The sequence below is a fragment of the Diabrotica virgifera genome, chromosome 3, assembly GCF_917563875.1.
Source record: "Diabrotica virgifera virgifera chromosome 3, PGI_DIABVI_V3a".
NCBI classification, from domain to species: Eukaryota; Metazoa; Arthropoda; class Insecta; order Coleoptera; family Chrysomelidae; genus Diabrotica; species Diabrotica virgifera.
In genome coordinates, this window is record NC_065445.1 from 248243628 (window position 1) to 248256919 (window position 13292).

Below are 13292 nucleotides of genomic sequence, written 5' to 3' on the forward strand. Positions count from 1 at the left end.
CATTAAACACAAACTTTTTTCGGATATTCTTTTTTGGTTTCTTGATAGCGATGGATTTTACTAATTAGACTATGATAAGATGATAAATAGACAAATTGATTCTGAATTACATGTGAACAGTTCGAAGGTTCGAACAAGACTGTTTGTTGCAAACGAAAGGGAAAGTTTGCTAAATTTTCATTAGAATTTGAAGAATCGAATTTATTTAGGTACAATGCATGTAATTACTCTACAATTTCAGATATCAGTGATTTTTATTTTAGCAGGTAAGAACATTATTCATTTAACTGTACTAGCCCAGTCGGGATAGCATTTGACCTTGCATTAGAAGCTGCCCCAAATTTTATTTTTCTAATCTTTAGGAAGGGTCAATATTAGTACAAATTTAAAATTTCGACAGCATTCCGCCGTTGCGTTAGCCGCCATCTTGATTTTAAACGAGAACCGTTTTTGCTCAATATCTCCGCCATTTTCAATTTTTTGACAAAAAGTGTAGGAACTGAAATTGTTGAAAATACGATTTTCTATAGTTTCGTTTATATAATTTTTTTGTGCGGTCGATATTTTCCGAGTTCTGAGGGGAAAATAGTGACAGTGGTAGCATAATTATTGAATTATTGAATTATCTCGTTTATTATTAGTTTTACAACAAATATATATCTATACAAAAATGAAGAGAATTAAATTTTGTACAATTTTGATGCCGTACATTTTTTAGATAAAATCAATATTTAAGGTAGTACGTATGTGGTAAAAGTGCGAGCGTAAGACCTGATTGATTTTGTAGCATTGTTTTTGTTCACTATCTCCGCCATTTTCAACTTTTCGACAAAAAGTGTATGAACTGAAATTGTTGCAATTACGATTTACTACAATTTTTCGAGAGAACCAGAGGCGGGTCTACAAGGGGGGAAATGGGAAAATTTCCCCCAACAGGGTCCAAAATTAAAAAAAAAAATTGTTGAAACATCACGATATATTAGCTGACATAAAACTTAAAATATCGATAGAAAAATTCTACCAATTAAACCCGCTAGTTAATAAAATTAAGTGAACTTAATGCATATAATGTCTTTTTATGTCTTTTATATACTTAGTTTGGTTGATGTTTCATTGGAAGTTTCAAAAATTGTATAAAATATAATTCTCTTTATTTTTGTTTATGTACAATTATGTCGTAAAGTTAATAATAAATGAGACAATTCAATAATTATGCTTCCCCTCCGCTTCCATTATTTTCCCCCTTAACTCGGAGAATATTGATCGTATAAAAAAATTGTGCCAAAGAAATTGTAGGAAATTGCATTTCCAACAATTTTCTTTCCCACCATTTAGGTTGAAAAGTTGAAAATGGCGGAGATATTAAGCAACAACAGTTCTCATTTAAAATCAATATGGCGGCTAATGCAACCGCCGAATTCAGTCGAGATTTTAAATTTACACTACTATTGATCTCTGCTAAAGGATAGAATTATAAAATTTGGGGCAGCTCGAAACAAAATTCAATTCAATAATTATGCTTCCCCCACCACTTTTTAATATTTTCCCATGTAACTCGGAAAATATCAACCGCATGAAAAAAAAATGTTAAAAAGAAATTGTAGGAAATTTTATTTTGAACAATATTAGTTGAAAATGGCGTAGACATTGAACAAACACAATTGCTATAAAAGCAATCCGGTCTTACGCTCGCGCCATTACCGCATACGTACTACCTTAAATATTAATTTTAGCAAAAAAATGAAAGAGATTAAAATTGTGTAGAATTTAATTCTCTTTATTTTTGTATAGGTACATATTTGTTGTAAAACTAATAGTAAACGAGATAATTCAATAATTCAATAATTATGCTCCAACTCTCACTATTTTCCCCTCATAACTCGGAAAATATCGACCGCACGAAAAAAATTATAATTGATGAAATTATAGAAAATCGCATTCTAAACAATTTCATTTTGTACACTTATTGTCAAAAAAATGAAAATGGCGGAGATATTCAGCAAAAACGGTTCTCGTTTAAAATCAAGATGGCGGCTAACGCAACGGTGGAATTCAGTCGAGATTTTAAATTTATACTAATATTGACCCTCCCTAAAGATTAGAAAAATAAAATTTGGGGCAGCTCCTAATGCACGGTTAGGCCTGTTATTCGTCTAACCCGACTGGACTATACTTATTTAAGAGCACACAGTAGCGATCAACAGGTAGCGACAAATGCGGTCCAAGATTGCGGAAGTTCTGCGAACTTTCAAAAGTGAGGCAACAGTGCGTCGGTAATTCGACACTGACAGTAACGTTTATACTATCAAATACTAATTATTTATGATATGTGTTAAAAGTACAATTTTAAGACACGCATGTGAAAGTTTGCAGCAAAAAGCGAATTCTGGAATTCACATTAGTGCCTTAAAAATGTACTTTTTAACACGTATATTATCATACTAGTTATTCATGATATAAGTGTTAAAAGTACACGCTTGAGGCACGCATGTGAAAGGTTGCAGAATGAGCGAAGCGAATCCTGCAATTCACATGAGTGCATTAAAAATGTACTTTTTAACACGTATATCATATCACAATATTTTTCTACAAACGTCTTATATATAAACAATTATAATTTATTCATTCTCAATTACAGGACAATATCTACAAAAACTTTTACTTGAACTTGACTGATATTCCATTTTTATATTTTTCTTGACATTATACCAAAACTGTCTATATAACTATAGAATAACATCTTACTTTTATTGTTGTATATTCTAACAAATTTTAATAGTTTTTTTTTTCTACAAACGTGTTAAAAATGCAATAATACAGTTTAATTTAAATTTTAAAAAACCTTTTAAACCAGCTTTTTCAAATTGCGCAAGTTGTACCTACTATTAATATTAATGGTAATAAATGAAATATAAATATTTTGAAGTTTCACAATTTGACAATTCACTTTTAACTGCAGTGCCTTAAAATTTTTAAAGAACTATAGTGCTATAAACTATCATTTTTAACGCTCCTATGGAGTGCTAAAAATTGCATTTTTATCACGCTTGTAGAAAATAGTTATTTATGAAACAGTTCGTGAAGTAAGCTTTTTGCGAACACACGCGATTATTCGAGCACGAGCGACGACGGAGCGAGTGCTATACATCGCGTAAGTTCGCAAAAAGTACTTCACGCACAGTCTCATACAATATTTTATCTATGATGAACAAATAAAAAAACTGTAACTCTTCGTCGTCACTGGAATTTATTTCTATTCTACAAATTTAGAACTTTGACATTTAAAAATTCTAGCTTCTTTCAAACCACAAAACTGTCAAAACTTTTGTCGTAATTTATTGCTCATTATGTCATCACCATGACAACGCGAAAGTTAAGGATATTTGATTATATGAAAGTGTGTCAAAAACAGTGCGAAAAAGTAAGTCCCATTTAAAATACATTGTTTCTTCACGCACACTTTAAATACTTCACGCACTGCTATCTATAATGACAGTTTTCACAAATAGTATGATAGAATTGATTCAAAAAATGACATATCCCAGACATCCAAAGTGAAAGTTATCCTCCACCACCAAATTGTTCTACATATAATGTTCAGAAATTCAGAAAAAAGTCACACCTTTTTGAGCGTCGGGTTTGGGGGGAGAGGGGGAAGAAGTCGGTAAATTCGTAGTTTTTAGGTTTTTCGTCAATATTTCTAAAACTATGAGGTTTAGCATGAACAAGCCTTTATGCAAAAAATGCTCTACATTAAATTTGAAATAAAAAAGGCTCTACACATAATCCTTCTAAAATGAACGGTTCCAAAGTTACGGAGGTATTTTAGTATAGTATATAATTGGTCCAAAAAAAGGCCTAACCCAGACATCCAAAGTAAAAGTTTTCCTCCAACACCAAATTGTTCTATATGGTACACACATTGTTCAGTAAAAAGTTACACCATTTTGAGCGTCCGGTTTGGGGGGGAGATGGGGAAAAGTCGGTAAATTATTACTTTCTTTACGTTTTTCGTCAATATTTCTAAAACTATGTTTAAGCGTAAACAATGTTCTACACAAAAACGTTCTACATAAAATTTAAAACAAAAATGGTTCTATCCATAATTGTTATAAAATCAACAGTTCCAGAGTTACGGAGGGTGAAATGTGGAGGTTTTCAATACTTTTTAAATTTTTTGGATAATTGGTGATGATTTGGGTGGTGAGGTTGACCTTTCTTCATAGGCTTATCACTAACATGCCATCGGCCACTGAAATAGCAAATCCTGTTAAAGAAAATTTCTTTCAATCAGTAAAAATATTATAAATTGCTCAAAAAATATAAAAAGTATCGAAAACCTCCACCTTTCATCCTCCGTATCTCGGGAATCGTTGATTTTATAACAATTATGTATCGGATCTTTTTTGTTTTAAATTTGACGTAGAACATTTTTGTATAGAACATTGTTTACGCTAAAGCATATTTTTAGAAATATTGATGAAAAACATAAAAAAACTATTAATTTACCGATTTCTCCCCCATCTCCCCCCCAAACCGGACGGTCAAAATGGTGTAACTTTTTACTGAACTATATCTGGACCATATAGAACAATTTGGTGCTGGAGGAAAACTTTTACTTTGGATGTCTGGGTTAGGCCTTTTTTGGACCAATTATATATTATACTACCTCCGTAACTTTGGAACCGTTCATTTTAGAAGGATTATGTATAGGGTCTTTTTTATTTCAAATTTAATGTACAACATTTTTCTATAGAAGGTTGTTTATGCTAAACCGCATAGTTTTGGAAATATTGACGAAAAACTTAAAAAACTACGTATTTACCGATTTCTCCCCCCTCTCCCCACCAAACCCGACGCTCAAAATGGTGTGACTTTTTTTTGAACATTATGTGGACCATATAGAACAATTTGGTGTTGGAGGATAACGTTCACTTTGGATGTCTGGGTTTGGATCTAGTTATACCATACTAAAACTAAAAACTTACACGTAATATATGACATAGAGTAGATAAAATAATTTTTATACACATAGGCGCGAAATGTTGCCAAGTCAGTGACGTTCGATTTCTTGTTATAAAAAAATCGATTTTTAGTAGTTCCAATGTGACACAAAATCTAGGCACGGGATAAGAAAGTTTATTTGAAGAAAGTGTATTTTTTTGTCTTTTTAATGGTGGTACAGGCTCCTTTTTTCAATATTTTATTTAGTTATAGAGTAATATCCACATACTAACATATTTCTGAAATTGGGCTCTGTACCGCCATTCTTTATTATATTACGAATATGTGTGCCAAATATCTCGACAAAATATTCAAAATTAGAGCCGCAATCTTGGAACGCGTTTGTTGCTACCTGTTGATCGCTACTGTTTTCTCTTAAGGGTAATTTTAATTTGCACACTCTCTTTTGTTTAATTTAATTTTTTTGTTATTATTCCTAACCATTTCAGTCTGATGGGCGGATACAGATAAACAAACTGGCATTATGAAGAGGAGTTGATGACCGATATAATGCAGACAACATAATGATAAACAATACAGAAAATATAAAAATATATGTTGGAAAATAAAGGGAGGTGAAGAAGATAACCTTTTCTTCTTATTCTTTTTCTGTTGATATGACTATGTCTGTTTTTTCAATGTGCCTGCAATAAGTAAGTTGTCGTTCCATCGTTTTCGTAGTCTTCCCACTGACCGTCTTCCTGGGAGATTGGAGAACCGTCTCTCGCCGTCTTTCTTCTTCTTCTTCTTCTTCTTCTTTTCTTCTTCTTCTTCTTCTTCTTCTTCTTCTTCTGGTAGCACTACAACCCGGGGTAGGTATTGGCCAAGGTTAATAGATTATTGCGTAGGTTGTCTCGTAACTTTAGACCAATCAAATGTTCGCTTTCTAAAGGCGGGAATACGTCACCCGTACGACAATTTTAAAACTGTCATACGTTTCCATGCTAATATAAATAGTTCAAAAACTTAAGGTGATACAGTAGCGATCAACAGGTAGCCAAAACGCGTTCCAAGATTGCGGCTGTAATTTTTAATATTTTTTCGAGATATTTGGCACACGTATTCGTAATATAATAAAGAATGGCGGTACAGAGCCCAATTTGAAAAATATATTAATATGTGGAAATTACTCTGTAATTAAATACAATATTAAAAAAACGAGCCTGCACCGCCATTAAGAAGAACAAAAAAAATACACTTTCTTCAAATAAACTTTTTTATCCGATGCCTAGATTTTGTGTCATTTTGGGACTACTAATGAAATAAAAAAATTTAGTAGTTCCAAAATGACACAAAATCTAGGCATCGGATAAGAAAGTTTATTTGACGAAAGTGTATTTTTTTTGTTCTTCTTAATGGCGGTACAGGCTCGTTTTTTTAATATTGTATTTAATTACAGAGTAATTTCCACATATTAATATATTTTTCAAATTGGGCTCTGTACCGCCATTCTTTATTATATTACGAATACGTGTGCCAAATATCTCGAGAAAATATTCAAAATTGCAGCCGCAATCTTGGAACGCGTTTTCGCTACCTGTTGATCGCTACTGTTTCCTCTTAAGTTTTGCAATATATTTTGGGATTTTCTTGGGTATAAGTGGTTCTTATATTGGTAATTATATCCATTTTCCCCTTAAAAATCAATAGTCTGCTGACAAAAGACTAGAATTGATTTAACACTTATTATGTGTGTTTCAAATGGACAAAAGAGTATAATTCGCACAAAACCCCAAAAAAAAAAATAAAAGAAAAAGTTTAAAAGCAAAAATACTAATATGTAGGTTACTTATTTATTACGTTTTTCGTGGAATGTGCAGCATTTTTATCATTTTTAGTGGTATGCAACAACAAAAGAACTAATAATATAAATAATTATTTATTATTAGATTAAAATACAAAAAACACAACATAATATTAACAAATTCAGACACGAGGAAGTGTTTGCTACATATTTTCTTATGTTTAGAGGCCCATTCATCTTTATGGCAACATTTTATTATCCATTGTTTGATAATGTTAAGGTATTTGGGAAATGTAAAAAACCATTATTTTGTTTCCATCTGGTTCAGGAATTTTGGAGTTACCGCCACTCATCTAAAAACATTTCATTATTGTACAAAACTACATAATATGTTACATACCTAATTATTGTTAAACTAACCTTTATATCACGGCTACGAAAACACACTTCACATGTCATTACTGCCTTTGTATAGGACCTGAATTAGTATTTATAGTAATAGGTAATATTGTCCTTATATAGTTAAAAACTTAACAAATATTAAACAAATAAACGAAAATTCCACAAAAATATACGGAAATACAACCACATATCCGGAAATACAACCACAAATTAGACTTTGTCGTACGAGTGCCGTAGATATTCCCCTCCCCCACGCTTCCGCCCACATAGTTACGAGACAACCTACCCCCTATCTATGAACCTTGGGTCTTGGCTGATTGCACAACTCGCTTCCATCTCGAACGGTCGTCCATCTCGAACGTTAGTTGGGTCAAAGGGTAGCCCCATTGTTTTTAAATCTGACCATATATTGTCTCTCCATCGCATTCGTGGGTGTCCTAAGGGCCTTCTTTCTGTGCAGCTTAGCAAGGCGGTTATTAGGGAGTCTATGGACATTGCCAGCCCATCTTAGACGCTGAGATTTAATTTCTTGGACTACTTCACTCGCTCTATACATCTGCCTGACCTCAGCATTTGTTCTCATTCGCTATTGGTTGCTATTAGGGTCGTGATAAGATACAAAGTTTCTTCTGAGGATTTTTCTCTCAAAGACCTTCGGTCTTTACCACTTACTATATTTGTGGTCATTCGGCTTATGGTAATCGATCCATTCTACTCTTCCGTTCCTTACCAAGAATGCCCTTCACCCTACATCTCTGTTATATATCTTCACTTCTTACTATATCCTGTAGTCTCTTAGGAGTGATTTTTCAAAGAGCTCTCATTCCTGCTATTTATAGCATTCTTTTCCTCATCTCTGTCTCAGGTCATATTTCCTCCGCTTGTGTTATTATTGGTCTGATGACTGTTTTGTAAATTTTTCTTATCATTTCTTTCCCGTTATTTTTATTTCTCCTAGGGAGCATCCATAAATTACGTCGATGAATAGGGGGAGGGGGGCTTTGCTTATTACTACGGTATACGACAGGGGGTGGGGGCCACAAGTGCACATCCGACGTCGTTTGAAGTTCACGAGTATAAAAAATATACCCTATTTTATAATGAAAAAGAATTTGTATATTACTTTTGTCGTATACTTTTCATTTCCTTTTTATCGCCTTAATAATATTGCTGGCAGTTTTATACAGAATAACAAACAGTAAAACATTATCCTATGTCTTTAAACAAACGTTTCTTTTCAGAACAATATCTGGAAGCAATAAATATTAAACTGTTCACTTATTTACTGAATATTCTGTGTGAAAAAATTCTAAAAGAATGAATAGAAATAAAATATACTATTCTATTTAGTTAGTACATTGTAAATATTTATACTTAACAAAAGAAATGGCATTGAAATCGAAACAAAATAAATATCAAGATTTATATGATGACAAATCCTCTGAGGTCAATTGTTGGGAAATTCAAAAAAAGTGTTTTGGTATGAAAGTTAAGCTTATGGGTATTCATTGGATTTGCTGGATTTTGAAACCAACCCAATAGTTCAAATGCAAATTAAGATTAGATTTGGAGGGATTTGCATCGGTATAAACTTGTAGAGGGTAAGATTACAAATATGTTGACATGAATAACTCAATATTCATAAAAAGTGGATTTGTCGGGTTTTGAAACTAGGCGACTATTAGACGATTATTAGTTGTACAGTGAATTGAGAGAGTACGTGGATATTAATGAGCTACATAGTAATACTGATTTGGATACATTCGTAAATAAACTTTGAGAGCTAACTTTTAAAAATCTAGGAATAACATGAAATTTAAAAAAAATCACTAGAAAGGGGGGTCATGAGTTGCAATTGCGACGTCGGTATGAGGGGGTAGTCAACTGTAAACGACGCTTTACGACGGAAGAGGGGGAGGGTATTAAAAACTCCAAAATTTTTACGACGTAGTTTATGGATGTTTCCTTAGTACATATTTCATTCAAGAAATCTGGGGCTCTGTTTGTTCTATTAATTTAATATTTTTAGAAAATCAACTATACTTAGTGTCCATGTTTTTTGCAATTTTCTATTTCATAGGTTTGCAATGTTTTCGTTTATTGTTTCTTAAGTAATTATATTGTAAATTTTAATAAACAGCTCAAAATTTTACATAACGATTAAATAAAAAATGTTTGAAATCTAGTTTTTTTTTCTTTTTTTTTTGCACTTTCTTAAAAAATTCTAAATAGTAATGTTAGTTACTACATATTTAGACTAGTATAAAAATATGGAGAACATAAATATTTTAAAACCAAAGAATAACAGTGTATTTGGGACATAGAAAGGTAAGTTTGGACCAAATTTCGTGAATTTTTGTTGTGGAGAATAAACAAAAAACCGAATCTAAGTTGTTTGAACTTTTGGCATACATTTTGAAGTTATGTAAAGATGTGTTTTGTGTCTTTATTACTTACAACTTTGCCGTTTAACTTTTTTAAATTTTTCACGGTTTTTTGGTTTTGGGGAAAATTGTGATAAACGGTTGATTTTTACCCTTAACAACTTACCCCCTTTATCCCGACCACAGATCGCCGTAAAGTATTTTTTCTACGAGCGTGCAAAAATGTCTACTTTCGCGCACGCGTTTTAGTTTAGAAAGTTTTACTTTTCCGCACGCGTTTTACTTTTCCGCACGTGTGTAGATATTTTAATATGGCCTTAAAATAATTATAATACATGCAATAAACTAATATTTAGATTATTTACTATTTTATTTTAAATGTATCTTATTGTGTTCCTATTTTAATGAAATTAACGCGACAATTCGATGAAATAAAATTATTTTGACATAATATTCGAAAGTCAAATAGGTAGACAATAACAGTCGTTTTGAATCATCGACATGGAAACCAAGATCGTCGTCATGCTAACTAATTATATTGAAAGTTTGGTTTTGACAACCTTGTCAAAGAATTAATTTGTGTATGTATTTTCATATTAATTAAATTAATTGATTAAGATTTGGTCATTTTTTAAAGACCCGTAGAAAAAATATTGTTTCTAACTCTTGCAGAAAGTCTCTTTTCCGCACTCGACTGCTTGCCGAACTCCCGCTTCGCGTCGTTCGGCAAACTGCAGTCGCGTGCGGAAAAGTATGACTTTCTGCACTTGTTAGGCAATAGTATATTGTGCAACAAGTGCAGAAAGGTACTAATTTCTCACGAGTTTGAAAAGTTGCGGTACGAGCGCAAGCGAGTGCCGCAATTCAAACGAGTGAGAAATTACCTTTCTGCACGTGTTTCACACTATACATTTTCTACAAGCACAGTTTTTCCTAAAAATAAAAATCACAATTTCCAAACGACGATTAATTATAATAGGTACCTATGTGATAAATTTTAAACTGTATTTAATTAATACCTACTAATCAATTTAAATTCCTTATACCTAAATAAATTGCACAGAAATCAGTTAAAAAATTAATGCACTGCCTTAATTTGTTTAAATTTAAACAATTATTACACATTATAGACATTATATTTATGCAGTCACGGATTTACACAAAACCTACTTCATTCGACGTCTCTTGCACACGTAATTATAAAATGTTTAATAAGAATAAAATTGTAAAATAAATCAGTTGTAACATCCATAATTTAGTTTCTATGCTATAGTTAAATATAATAATTGTCTTATAGGTTATATATTTGTCTAAAGTTTAACCACGGATGTAAACAGAATATAACGACGTTACTCAGAATGCGGTAGTCCACGGATGTAAACAGAATATAACGTTACTCAGAATGAGGTAGTCAACTGTGCAGAAAAGAACTTTGCGGCACAGAAACGTCACTTTGCGGCACAGAAACGTCACTTTTCTGCACACTAATGTCAAATATCTTATACTGTGAGAAAATATCAAGTTTGCTAACATAAAACCGTGCAGAAAAGTGCACTTTGAATAGTGGTTGTAGAAAAATTACTATTCCCTTTATAGGCGAGTGCAATTAGAAAGAAAACATGCATTGTTTCGGAAAAATTCAAACAAGCTTATATTTTCCTAAAACTTTTTTTGTTAGTTTATATACATGTTAAAGTAAAAAGTTCTACTCGCAGATTTGGCCGCTAATTGTTTATTAATTCTTTAAACAATAACAATTGTTTTGTATAACTAATTTTAAAAACATCGTTAAATTCATCATTTTACTTTGACCACATATGTTTCTATTTTGTTTTTGATTATGCTGAATCCGAATATGGCATTGCAATTTGAAAATTCTTATACAGAAGCTCTTATACAATATGTCTCCGTAGCTAGGAACCACATGGAAAACTTTTTTATTATCAATTTTACGAAAACAAATTATTCTTCATAAAGTCAAAATAGTCAAAAATCTAAAACTAAACCATCAGATATTAAATTTTATCAATTTTATACGAGTTATGTCAAAAATATGAATTTCGTTAAAGAGTAAAGTACCTTTATATTCCAGAATATCAAAAAATGCTATTATAAAAAGTTGTTTAAAATTAAAAACTATGTTTAAATATACAATTAGGTACATCATTCTAATCGAAAAAAAAATTCAATTTTTTCTCAAATTACGGATACTCATCATTATTTTATTTCAATTATGATAACTATTTTATTATCACTTTTACGTGGTGGTAATTACTTTTTAAATTGGTGGTAATTCTATAAAACTACGAAGATTTCAAAAATTACATTCCTTGAGACGTCACATCATTTGAATTAAATTTTTGAGATTTTTTTGAATGAAACATCATTTAGTAAGATGCTTGAAAGGTAAGTTGTGCAAAATTGAGGGTTTTATAAGAAAATTTGTATTGGTTACACATTTTTATATCATTTTTAAACAAAATTCATGTAAGACTCACTTTCCGCCCCCACCGTACTTATGCCCATACATTTTATTTCTTTTTATTATAACCATAAGATAGCTTAATTATTTTACTTTCATGTTCAATTTGTAAAATTTCATTTGATATGTTAGTTAAAGAATTACATTAAAATAACTCAACCTTGCACTTCGCCGTACGCTAATTTACAGTGCGCCAATGTTTGTGAGAAGGGTGACTTTAGCGTTATAAATAACAAATTATAGAAGATACAGATTTAATTTTAGAGAATTCTTTATATAAAGTTTTTTTTTGTAAAATTTTCTGAATTTTTCAATGGTCAAGTCAATTTTTTTCTAAAATTTATATTTTCGGAGTTATTTAAAAAAAATCTATTTTCGTAGTTCATTTGTTTAATGAAAAATGAAGCACCCTCTTCTCGAGTAGAACTTTTTGATATGTTGTTTATTAAACATTTCTTAATGAAATTACAAAAAGTTCTATCTTGTTTGATTTTTTCCTAAGTAAAAATCTAATCCCCTATTAATTTTTATTATATTTTTTTCTGATTCCACATGTTACTATTTTTTTTAAATTTTTATCATTTTAGAGGTTTGGTTCTGGTCTATTTTAGAACTGTATATTTTCAGGTATGGCTTGTGGTAATAATTACAGCAGAAAATTATTACAGAAAAAATATCCGGGATTTGGTACGGATTATATTATTTTTCCTGGGGAAAATGGAGAAGATGTCTATGGATATTACAACGATAAAAGACAGACAAGATTTGGAATAGACATATTTGATCTGCCGTTTTTAGACTATGATTTCAGTAATTCCATTAATTTTACATTATTTACTAGGTAAAGTTTAAATTCATAATTTGCAATGTGCTATTAGAAATTTTAGCTTTTAAACCTTTTCAGTTTCTACCTAATAGAATTTTGGATACCACTTTCTTCTATAGTGACTTGCTAAATCGTCACCATTTTTAAATTGTTAAAGATGTTAAAAGTATTTCTAGCAAATAGGATAGTTAACGAAAGAAGTATTAAAAAAACACCATCCAGTCTCAGCATCCGTTATGGCTTGCAAATTAAAGAAGCCTCGGGGGTGTTACCAGAAAAGGTTCCCATTGTTTTTAATCTGATAGGATGTAGAGTAACATTTTTGGATGTTGTTTTTGTGCTATTAGATTGAAAACTTAGATTTTTTTGCTAGCAGTTGCCGCTAGGGCATCCCTGCCATTTCGTTCGTTGTAATCCGTGACTGCACGCCGGGGTTTGTCCTAGTTGGGT

The 13292-nt window shown here is 31.4% G+C and overlaps 1 protein-coding gene across 4 annotated transcripts in view; it reads left to right on the forward strand.

Annotated features, from left to right (window-relative positions):
* Window positions 1-13292, forward strand: part of LOC114334353 (phospholipase A1-like) — a 49220-nt gene that overhangs the window by 6781 nt on the left and 29147 nt on the right. For 2 of the 4 annotated variants that reach the window (XM_050646043.1, XM_050646045.1), the window contains exons 1-2: window positions 81-266; window positions 12644-12857. In XM_050646043.1, coding sequence (XP_050502000.1) covers window positions 215-266; window positions 12644-12857 — 266 coding nt within the window. In that variant the 5' untranslated portion in view covers window positions 81-214. Of the gene's footprint in view, window positions 1-80; window positions 267-5491; window positions 5658-12643; window positions 12858-13292 lie in introns of those variants that run through there. The other 2 variants (XM_028284389.2, XM_050646044.1) reach the window with 2 other exon arrangements.